The sequence below is a fragment of the Balaenoptera borealis genome, assembly GCF_965194805.1.
Source record: "Balaenoptera borealis genome assembly, chromosome: 7".
Taxonomy (NCBI): domain Eukaryota; kingdom Metazoa; phylum Chordata; class Mammalia; order Artiodactyla; family Balaenopteridae; genus Balaenoptera; species Balaenoptera borealis.
In genome coordinates this window covers 70,359,203-70,371,568 of record NC_138864.1, presented here as the reverse complement: position 1 = coordinate 70,371,568, position 12,366 = coordinate 70,359,203, and the positions used below count along the sequence as shown (strand labels likewise).

The following is a 12,366-nucleotide window of genomic DNA, read 5'->3' as shown; positions in this document are numbered from 1 at the left end:
AAGGGAAGCCAAGACACTCTCCCAACAAATGCAGCGGCTCTTAAAGAAGCAAGCAGGGCAATGCACCATGTCTGAGATTTGGGTCAGTGTTTATACCACGAAAATTTGATCTTCTATAAAATTTCAAGCACGTGAAGAAAAGGAATGCAGTGATTTACACTCGGGGACTTTTCTCCACATTCAAAATACCAAAGCTTGAGTGCTTTGTTATTGTAACACCACCTAAATTTCTAAGACATATTTGGAGTCTTGTGACTGGTCTTTGAGATTAAAATATAAATACCACTTGTCACTCTGAGCAGGGATTGGGGGTGAGTTCAGGGAGACGGAGGGGTTTCTCTTTGGTGTTTGCCAAACCCAAATCATGAGGGAGCCAGGTATGTATTTGTCCTATCTCTGGTGAGAATAACAAAGCTTTTGTTCACTGAAAAAAACAAAACAAAACAGACTCATGGATGGTGCCTACACTTTCCAATTTTGAACAATAACTTTGAATGCCAACCTGCTGACCTACAGGCAAGACAAGAGGCTGAAAAATGGCTGTGCCATCTGGAGGTGAATTTCGGAGAAACAGAAAGTTCAAACTCACTGCTGGTAAGTTACTCAGCAGCCTCCTCAGGAGCATGATTGCAGCCTAAGAAGAAGAGCCCTAAGTTCTGTTCAAGAATAACACCTTTCCACCGGTCATTACAGTGTTGGCCAAATATTACCGAAGGTCAGACACAGTGGTATATGGTTTTGGTATGAGGAAGAGTCAGAGAAAATTAGAAAATACCATTGCCATTTCATACCAGTTTTCACGCCCAACTGCCAGTGAAGCTTTATATTAATTCTCACGATAAGAAACTGCCAAAAGCACCGAGAATGACTAGAACAAGTGTCAGTTTGCTAGGTTCCTCGCTCATCTGGGGTTAAATGTAGTTTCTCTTATTCACGCCGAACACTGGCATACTGAAGACAAGGGTACACGTCACCTTGAAAGACGAGGACATATCCGTGCCAATACGAACAAATCGCCCTCAACATGAAACAGAGAGTCCAAAGATGACAATTATTGCGGTCGTTCGCCACATGACATAACAAGAGCAAACAATTCAGTAGCCTTAAAAATAGTTTATTTCCTTCTTCACAAACACATGAGCCTTCTGACCATTGTGCAAGGCACCACAAATGAAATAAAAACTTGTATTGCAATGTATTTTTCTTCCATGATTCAAGATAAAATGGATTTTAAAAGCAGATGGATGCCAATTACGGGGGATTGGGAGGCGGCGAGGGTAGGTACCAGTAACAGGCAGGCACGCGTTTTTCTACAGTGTTTATTGAAATAGGCAGCAATCAGCACATGTACCTCATATGAGCAGTCACCTCAGATCAGGAGAGATGCTGCGTTTCCTGGTTTCTCCATCTACAGAGTACAGTGCCAACAGTACTCTCGCTAAAGCACAAAAGACTTCTCCCTAGTAGTCTTAGTACCAGTAACAGAATATGATTATTAAACATCTTCAATGTGGTTTTCATTACAAAAAAACATGTTTCACATAAAAGCTTCATAATATAATCCAGAGACAGAATTAGTGCATGCTTAAAATCTGAAGCCAGGCTGGCTATTTCTGATAATGTTTTCATTTCTTCCAGTATTTTTTACTTTCATAAATATGCACCCAGTCTCCTACCAGGTTAAACAGACATGGAACACTTTTGCTCTGAGCACCATGATCCCCTCTCAATCGCCTCTTCGGGACTATAATCCTAATTCTAAGGAGAATGGTTCTAATTTGTTTTCAGACTTGCTTCTTCCTCCAAATCAGGTTAGTGTTGACCAAATCCCAGCAAATGTCAGACACAAAGGTTTGTGAGCAGAGGCCCAAAGAATAATTATGAAAAATTTCACAATGATCTAGGTTAAGAAACCACACAGAAAATAAATGATTTCACCTTATAAAAAGCCTCGACTTGAATTTAAACAGGAGATGGAAGTGAAAGGAATGAAGTGTTGCTTCAGTCCAAGATGGGGCATTCTTTATTGCAGTAACAACAAAGCCACAGCAATAGCCCAGGGACGGTCCTCCTACGGGCCTCTACCAATGGCTTGTGAGGTAGATACTGACGGCTTGAAGAGAGGTAGGTAAAGCCCAAATTTGTTTTCAATCCCTGCAAACGTCGCAACTGCCAGTTTGTAGCCCCCAACATGATCGGGATTGGGAGCAGGCAGTGTGATCCTCGATTTAGGAACTGGCTCTGATCCCATGGGCTTCCTAAAAGGAGAGAAAATAGAGCGAGAATCTGAGTTTTTGTTTTGTTTTGTTTTTTAACTTGGTAAAAACAACGTTCAGAAACTGCTAACGTCTGGATCAGAGAGGAATTGTGGAATTCTAGTTAGCTGTATATTCCCTTTTGAAATGAGTTTGATAACATGACTTCAGGATTTTCCTACATCTTTTCTACTTCATCATAGGGACTAAATTGACATACCTTTCTCAATGACAACAGAGTATTAGAAGCAGCTGAAATTTAGCAGGATACTTACACTCCTCCAAAATCAACGTAGAACCATCGCTGCAGCAATTCATAGGTCAGCAAAGTTACACCAAACTGGGGGGAGGAACGAAACACACGAGCTTTGAAAAAAAATAAGAAATAACAGATGCAATTAGATTTTTAAAATTCACCTGACACCAAAGGTTTAGTTAAGAGCAAATTATTTCCATACCTCCAGCTCCTTTCCACAAAGCTTTTGGGCCTTCTTCCCGAAGGATCTTCCTAAAGCAGTCTATCACTCCGCTGTAAGTGGTCTGGCCGGCCCGGGCGGCCACCTGTAATCGTGTCTTGATAACATCAGCGGGGGTCACTAGAGATGCCGCAGGCATACCTGCAGGAAAGACAACACCTTCGCAGTCCGGTCACATTCTCACTATATAAAAAGAACTGTGCTTTGAACTGCCGGCCGTGGAAAGAAAGTTAAGAATCGGATGAAATCAAATGCCTCTTTGCTGTCCCCTCTGGGAAGCACAGCTGTGACTCTCGTCCGCAGTGATGGAGGCTCCAGGACACCTAGAGGAGCACACGCCTCGTCTCCAGATCACCAGCCTCTGTTTGTTGCGCTTACATTCCTAAATAGTTTTAAGGTTTTAAGGAATTATTTATCAAGACGATGACTTCGAGTGGCTGAGAACAAACGGAGAAAGATTTTGTTTGTTTGTTTTTTCTTTTGCTTTCCCGTGGAAATCAGAGTTACTAGGTCTGATTTTTCAGAGGTGAAGCTTGTTATCCGTTTCCTCTTCCTGCTTTTCTGACAGTCACCGGAGGTGCCTTCTCACACACACTCAACCACCCCCCCCACCTTCCAAACCCTAACCTCTTCATTTACATCAGAAAAAGACTTTACTGACAGCTAAACAAACACTGTGTGTGTGTGTGTGTGTGTGTGTGTGTGTGTGTGTGTGTGTGTGTCTGTGTGTGGAGTGACCTGAAGGGGAGGCGCCCACAGATAACACTTCAGGATTCCTCTTTCCTATGACTGACATCTCCAGAAAAAATATGACAGAAAGCTTAAAATTTATATTGGCTGATAATCAATGAAAAAGAAACAACAACAACAACAAAAAAAACCCTCCCAAAATTACCAATGGGAAATTTTTCTACAGTCATTTTATCCAAACTGGGGCAGCCCATGTTTAGATATTTTAAAAGCGAGACTGTACTCAGAAGACACTGTCTCTTATGGTTTTATTACTTTTCCATTATGAACCTATTCCAAACCAAACTGGTCAAATGCAGATGCATAAATCTCCTTTGCTTTTTTTAAGGCTTAATAATTCTGTAAGAATTTCTGTCCAAACCAACGTGGTCTGGCTCACAACTCCATCTCATCCTTCTAACAGACAGCTTTAAAGTTACAGTGTGTGCGTATGTGCCCGGGGGAAATCTGCAGAGTACACGTTTGCATTTATATCACTAAGCTGTATCTTTTCCTCTTCCATCTACACTAAGCTCCTCAAACATTCATCCTAACAGTTTTTATAAAATGCATCACGTTTTTGCATGTGAGAAAGCTCACTTTATATCCAGTGCTTCACTGGATAAGTCATACTGAATTTCCTATTAGCTTAGAGGAATTATTTCAACTTTGAGCCAGGAATTTATCCTCCAACATAATGGAAGGAAACATGAAAAATGCTTAGAAACCCACTGTGTTCACACCACCAATTTTGTTTCACTTCCTGGTTTAGAAAGAGTTTAGCAAGGCTGTCTGCTTTAGACACGCAATAAAATCCTCCTTACAACCGTGGGCAGGCATGTCAGAGTGTGAATGTGAAAGACATACAAGCAATAAAATGGGTAAAAAGTTTCCTTCAGTTAGGGCAGTTTTCATAAATAGCTACTTGTTACAAAAAAAGAGAGAAGTATTGGGGAGGGCAGGGAGGAAAGACATTGATCAGTGGAATAAAAATGCCAAGAGAAACGTGTAAGATGTTTAGCAAGTTGTCTGGTAAAAAGTGATTGGTGTGTGTGTTGGCGGGGGGCGGGGTACTGGAAACATGGCGGCCTGCACATGACTCTCATCCTCTCCGCCCCCAGCTCCCACCTCTCCTAGGAGGACAGCTGCCAGGGCCTCGGAGGGACTGTGGATATCCCTGTGGACAGGGCAGGGGATTTCTGGTGTGGAGATTTGCTAAATTCACCTGGAGAATAGCATCAGGCTGCTCCAGAGCAAGGCCAGGAAGGCAGCATCTACCAGGAAGAGCTTGGCCACCGGAGATGTGTTGATTTGGGTGGTCAGGGATGGCAAAGACTCTGAGCCAACTTGCCTGGTCTCTCCCGGCTTGCAAAAGGGTAAAGACAACGCTGAGCAAGAGGTCAAGTCTTGGGACTTCCCTGGTGGTGCAGTGGTTAAGATTCCGTGCTCCCAATGCAGGGGTCCCGGGTTTGACTCCCGGTCAGGGAACTAGATCCCACATGCATGCCGCAACTAAGAGTTCGCATGCCACAAATAAGGAGCCCACGTACCACGACTAAGACCCAGTGCAACCAAATAAAAACAACAACAACAACAAAAAGAGGTCAAGTTTTCTCTCTTCCCAAAGATGGGAGAGCAAGAGAAGGCTAGGCAACAGGGAGGCAGCTTTTAGGTTCCTCAACAGGAAGGGGACCGCTGCCCAGCTGGTGCTTCAGTGATGAGACAAATGGTGAGACCTTGGGGCCACCTGCTACCTGTGTGACTGGAACAACTTGGGTGTTCTCCAGTCAATAAAAAAATTATAACTCCTTAAGGGGGTGCCCAGCAGCTAGAGAGTAGAAGGTCATTTACAACAAAAAGAAAGCATGATTGGCAAAACACAGCTTTGGTACAAGGATATATTGTATAACACAGGGAATACAGCCAATATTTTACAATAACTACAAATGGAATATAACCTTTAAAAATTGTGAATCACTATGCTGTACAACCAAAACTTATATAATATTGTACCTCAACTGTACCTCAAAAAAAAAAAAAAAGAAAAAAAAAGAAAACCCAGCAAAGACCAATAAACAGATATCATATGACAAAAAATACAACTTTGGGGTAAGTCAGCCTTAATTTTCACAAATATCCCATTAGTATTTGTAAAAAAAAAAAAATGTGCTTCTCTGTTTATGGGACACAGAGTTAATATCTATGTATTTTGGATCAAGGTTAAGTTTGCCAGAATCCCTTTGCACCCTTATCTATATTATCTACTTGATGTATCAGTTTCTAAGAAAAGTGTAATGATTTTCATTTAGAAAGAGAAAATACCACATTCTCGTCATACTTTTAACTTGAGGTTTTATAAGACGACATTATGTTGATAATACAGAGAGGTTTCTTAGTGAACTTTATCTTTTCCAAGTGTAAAATATGCCTCTGTGCTTCTGAATGCTATTTTTAAACTCCTGAATTCCATTTAGTTTGACATTAATATTGCTACACTTGCTTATTGTTGGTATTTGCCTGGTACATATTTTTCAATCCATTCTCTTTCCATCTTTCTATGTCACTGTTTTCTCGAATTTCAGGTGACTAGATTTTCTTTCACAACTTGGCTAAAGGTGTTTGTTTTTACGAGGGGCACTGAACGCATTCAGTTGTGGCTTGTAGACTGATTTCTGCCATCCTGGGTTAGTTACGGTCTTTATTTTCTCTGTTTCTAGGTGTTTCCCTTTTGATTTCCACCCTTTCCTGACTAATTCAATTTGGCTAAATATCATAAGCGTTTGTTACACAGGTGTGAGTTACAGTGTGTGCAACGAATGAGCACTGACATCTCTGCAAGCTGAGAAGGTGGTGCCCCCTCCCTTTGTCTCCCTTTCTATTACCTGCCTCCCAACAACGCTTCTTGTACAAAAACACATAAGCCAAGGTTAGCAGTCATTCAGACCGACTCTCGGGTTTCACTTTCATCTGCTCTGTTTCATATATCCCACACTGTCCTCTTTCTTAAGTTCACTTTTCATCTTGCCTCCGAGAGATCTGTGAGGGGTACCTGTGAGTCCTGGCTGGGAGGGACTACCCTGGTTTGGCCCCTGCTCCTGAAGGCAAGCGTGCCTGCTGGGAACGCAACTGCAGATCAAGACCTGCTCTCCTCGGCATTTTGACGGAAGCCAGCACCGCAGACAAGAAGCCAATCTTCCATTACTGATTGGTTTTCTGTCCTCTTTTCCTTATTGCTTCTCCCTGGATAACTCCTATTAAACAGATGTTAGACCTCTCGGATTCATCCTACATATCCCTTAAATTTTCTGTTATTTTTCATCTCTGTATTTGTGATCCATATTCTAGAGTTTTTTGTTTGTTTTTCCCCATGACTTTATTTTCCATGTGTCAAATTTGGTGTGTGTTTTTTTTTTTTATGGATTTCTAATTTTGGCAATCTTTTTATTAGCTTTCAAGAAAGCCTCCTTACTGAGTGTTTCTTTCAAATCTGAGGACCCTAATTATAGTTCTTAAAAGTTCTCCTCTGTTCCCTGAATTGCCTGTTTTCTCTGTAATTCTCCTGTTTACTTACCTTATTGCTCCTTGTTGTCTGAGGGGACCCCTGGCTGTCTACTGACATTCAAGTTCAAAGGACAGGCTGATTTGTGCTGTGGACAGCTTCCACCACACTCTGGGCCAGCCTCACCCACAGGCCTCTCTCCTGAATGGAGAGAGTTTGTGAAATGGGTGAGGCCCGTAACTGCATGCTGGGGCTAAGATAGGCTGGCAGGGCAGGGACCTTCCAAATCCTGCAATGCGGGGTGCTTCACTCTGGAGGTAGAAGGAATTATTTTCTACCCCTCTTTGGAAGAGCTGCTATTAGTTCATTTTTTTTTTTCCCCCCTGCATCTGTGGTAAAGGTCTGGAATTACCGTTAAGCCTTGCCCTGCTTTCTTTCAGTTCTTTACAACTGCCCTCTCCAGGCAAGTGTTCCCTTCCTTTAGAATACAGCTCTGGGCTTTTAGCCTCGATTCAAATGTTGCCTGAAGTTCCATATAAAAAGGAGAAGAGAGAGGAGCAAGCCGACCTTCCCGCAGTACATGCAGTTCCTTAACGCTTGTTAATGATTTACCCTAAAACCTCCCCCAACGCTCAAGGCATTTTATCTATTGTTCACTCCGAGGTTAAAATTCTCTGGTTTTGCTCTTACGTTAATAGAAGTCGTTTCTCCTGCCGGTGTTTTGGGCTGTGGCATTTTTCACTTGTTTCAGGTTTTGGTTCCTATCTTCTGAAGGCTGGTGCTAATAAGGAGTTTTTAACACGTATTTTCTAACATTTTAAGGTATTTGGGAGGAGAGACGGATCAACATGCTCAGTCCGTGACCCTGATCCGACCTCTCCGTTACTCTTTGTTTGTAAGGATCTAAGAACTGCTTTTAAATTATCTTAAGCTTTATGTCCACATAATTCAAAAATTGTTACATTTTATATAGTTATGTGCCAATGGTACTTTTCTCCCAGCTTAATTCTTCTAATACGTCTGTAAAAGCATCATGATCAGTCACACACATATAACTCTTCCATATCTGTGTTTTGAACAGCTTTTAAAGATATTCCTGAATTACTACTTAGTCTAAAGCTAATTAATTCAAAGACAAGATCACAAGACCATCGCTGCAGTCTGACTTGTTCCCCTACCTCACCACTCTGACAAGATCATCTGGGATGAGCGGTCAGTCTATAACATTTGAGAAGTATTCGATAGCCTTCATTTGATATTATTATCCCTAAACCATACTGAAATGCCCTTCACTAATCAAAAAAGTCACACTTAATTAGAGTGAGTCAGAATTTGGTCCCTTAATTTCAGGCCCCTTGCTTCAACCCTCACCTTCTGACACATGAGGCACTTTGGCTGATGAACATAAATTCAAATATCTGTTGGTCTTAACTCGATCCTGCGAATTAATGGAGACATTCCCAGTATCTAAAGATCTTCCCAGTTTATCACTAGATACGTAGACCTAAACAAATTTAATATTCTCTACGTTTTAAGATACTAACAACCACCTGTTAAAAAGCTGTATATTACTAAAGCAATCTAACTTTAAATCAAATCAAATTTTTAGAGAAAGTAAGGTAATACTTACTGAATAACTGAAATTCCTGTCAAAACATAAAAGGTAAAATCATGTTCACTGAACCCAGATCCATCTTATGTATAATAGTATTGTTCAACAAAAAATATACGTATCCTGTGTAAGAGATAAATTGAAATATAAAATCTAAAAATCATATTTTATATTAAAATGTGTATTTTATATAACATAAAAATAGCATTAAGACATTTCTTATAATAAATAAGTTAGTGGTCAATTACTATTCCTCATAGCTTATTCTGAGATCAGCTTTTCTCCTTTCTCTTAATGACAACAAAGGTCACTCTGGCCCTGGGACCTACTACCCACCCCATGACTGTGTCCTCTCCTGAGGAGATGCCTTTCTTCCCCTGGTATCCACAAGAGGAACATGGGGGTCTGATCTGGCTTGCAGCCAACAGCCCCCACACGTGTGGTGCATTTTGTGCTCACTGCCCTTCTTGATGGTGTTGCACTGGGCACACTTCTGACCACAGTCTTCTTGCCCTTTCCATACCGAATTCAGCGCCCTGGCCGAGCAAGCCTGCAAGGCTCTACTCTCAGCAGAGGGTGGCCCTGCTTCCTCCCAGGACATCAGTTAACTGCTTATCACTGGATATAGATTTTTGTGTTTATCTTACAAAAAAAAAAAAAAAACATTACTAATCTTCCTTATTAATTCTGATACATTTTTAGGCATTTTAATTTGGATTTTCAGGTAAACAATCATTTTCAAATAATGATAGATTCATTTCTTCTTTTCTAATATGTATGCCTCTTACTTCCTTTTCATATTTACCACATTGACTGGAACCTCCAAATAAGGCTAAAAAACTGGATAACAGAAACATCCCTAACTTTAATGAGAATGGAGGTTATGACAGTTGCCATTGGCTTCTGATATCTGTTATGAAACTAAGAAAGCAGCTTAGTTCTCATTACACAGTTTATACAGGTTTGTGGAAGGTAAAGACCATCAAGCTTTGTGGCTTATCTGTCCTTTCAAGAAAAAACCAATGACAAAGTCTGTCTTACATTATCCTGCCTTACAGGGAAGGGGAAGATGGACAATAAAATGAAAGTAAACGTTCTATAGTCAGCGTGGCAGTTCGCTCCCAAATGGGCCTCAGTGATCTTCACCTCCTGGTGTTCACACCTCTCCATCGTCTTCGTGCACGTTACGGAGGGCTGATCAGTAGGGCTAATAGGACGGTGTGGAAATGAAGGAGTGCGACTTACAAGCCTTGGTCATAAAGACACTGCAGCTTCTATTTGCTTCCTCTCCTTCTCTCCCTCCTCCCCCAACTTCTCCTGCCCTGTCCCTCCCTCTCCCTCCTCCCGCTCTCTCTGGTCTTGCTCTGGGGGAAGCCAGCTGCTGTGTCATGAGGACATGCAAGGACCTATGGAGAGGCCCTGTGGCAAGGAACTGACGGTCCTGCCAATGCCGGGCGTCCTGCCAATGCCGTGCGTGCGACTGAGCCGTCTTGAAAGTGCGTCCTCCGACCCCAGTCGGGCCTTCTAGAGCCCTGGCTGACATCTTGATTGCAACCTCATGACAGACTCGAGCCACAGGTCCCCAGATAAGCTGCTCCCAACCCACAGAAACTGGGATAATAAACATTTGTTGTTTGAAACTGCTAAGTTTGGGGTAACCTGTTATGTGGCAACAAATAACTAATACAGAAGGTATGTGGAAAACAACTCTGAAAGACAACAGGATGGCTAGAGGGCTAAAATAATAGCAGAATGGGGATGTAAAGCAGTTCAAACTTTCAAGAAGGACATGGCAATGCCTTAAAAACAATCATAATTTTTTTTTTTTTTTTTTAACCAGCAAACTCACTTCAGAGAATTTATTTCTCCCAAGAAAACAATCCAGAATAGGGAGAAAAGCCTTATGCACAAAGATGTTTTTTTTAACAATACCATGTATTTAAATTTTTTTTGAAAAAAAAGTTTGTTATCTAAGATTGAAGATGATATAAGTATGCAGCAATTAAAAATTTTGTTTACAAAGTTTTAAATGACATAAGAAAATTAATATTATTATTGAACATTTAAAAATACTTATTATGTGCCAGGTGCTTTCCTGGATCTTTATATCCATTAATTCACTTAATCCTCATAATAATCTTATGAGACTAAGACTATTCTTATTTCCATATAGAGGTGGAGAAACAAGCCGAGAGGCATTAAGTAACTCATTCAGGTCATACAGTTCTCAGCAGGGAAACTGGAATTTGAACCCGGATAGTCTGACCCCACAGCACATGCCATGAACCATTTTGCTGTGATGGTGAACAATGCTTCCAAAACGAAGTGAAAACCACATACCTATAATGTGATCACAGTTCTGTTAAAAACCATCCAAGGGGGGGAGAAATTAGCAAAAATATTAAATGGTGATTATCTTAGAGTCATGGAATAATGGATACTGTTATCTTATTTACGTGTTCCGATACGTTCCAAATATTTTACAATGGTCAATATTTTCATAATCCTACAAAAAATAGAAGACAATAAACTTTAAAAGAGAAAAAAAATCCACTTATAATTTCTACAGTTCTGGCAGCATGGATCACCCAGGGAAACTTGTACCCAGAGACAAAAATTATGTCTGGGTAGCTATCTTCTCCAAGGGAAGAGTTAAAGGCAATATTTTTGTGGTTCAAAGAAAACAAAGCTTGGAGAATGTCCTAGACTTTGATCTGAGCTCTAATACTTATCTTCTGATTTCGCAATTGATTTTTGGAGTTATTTACAGACAGATTCTCTTGGATTCAACATAATGATGGCTAACATGTACTGAGTATTTACTCTCTGCCAGGCTACAGGCTAAGTCCTCCACATGGGTGCTCTCACTAGAGCCTCATAACCACTCTTCTCCAGTCAGTACAATTACCATCTCCTTTTATGGCTGAGGAAACCAAGCCCGGGGAGCTTAAGTAACTTGCCCGAGGTCACATACTACTAAGTGGTATGTTAGTTCTCCCCAGTAGGTCCTACCTTACTTCAAGTAAATAACTGGAAATAAATTGTATTATACCCTTTTGGTTCAAAAGATATTATCGTTTATACATCTGTAAACGACATATAAAGGACACAGTGAGTGAGTCAACGGCCAAACTGGGATTAAAACAGGGAATTCTATGGTTGAGTCTTGAGATCATGCTTTTCTGATTTAGGTAGAGTGGTCTCACTGCTACTCATACAACGAGGCTCCCTGAGCAGCCAGGAAAGGACAGTCCTGCCTCATACACCAACATCACCACCTTTGAAGAAAAGGGATTAACCAAGAATTACAGAGGAGCTCCATGGGTTCCCGCCTCCAGGGCTCCCCAGGCTACAGGCAGGACACGGGGCTCACAAAACAGCAAACAACTTCTCAAAGCAGGGGGTAGTTCTCAAGAGACTCAAGCCACATGTCTGAAGAGAACAACACCTGTATCAAAATTGTTTGGACCCAGGCACCCCATGACTGCCTTAGGGCCTGTTAACTCATTAAGTGTTTGTCACCACCTGGAGAGCTAATCCAGATTGTTCTAGCCTTTAGGGTCTCTAAACAAGGAGAAGCATCAAAGAATGAACTCATTCCTGCTGGGGCTATAATCAAATTTCCTCTAAGGATTTACACTGGGAATGTAGAAGCCAACGTCTGCATCTATTTTCTTCTGTTGATACTTTCACTGTAGCACTATAGAAGACAGTCATTTCTCTCCGAGATTCAATACACACACACCACCCCCCGTCCCAATCTTACAACCTTACACAGCTAGCAGGAATCAGGTA

At 41.2% G+C, this 12,366-nt stretch overlaps 1 protein-coding gene across 1 annotated transcript in view; it reads right to left on the bottom strand.

Moving 5' to 3' along the window:
• Positions 1-1,098: 1,098 nt before the first annotated feature.
• The window catches only part of SLC25A13 (solute carrier family 25 member 13), a 209,976-nt gene continuing 198,708 nt past the window's right edge, over positions 1,099-12,366 (bottom strand). The window contains 3 exon segments of the mRNA XM_082398331.1: positions 1,099-2,258; positions 2,531-2,621; positions 2,714-2,872. Of these exon segments, the coding sequence (XP_082254457.1) occupies positions 2,072-2,258; positions 2,531-2,621; positions 2,714-2,872 (437 nt within the window). The 3' untranslated portion in view covers positions 1,099-2,071.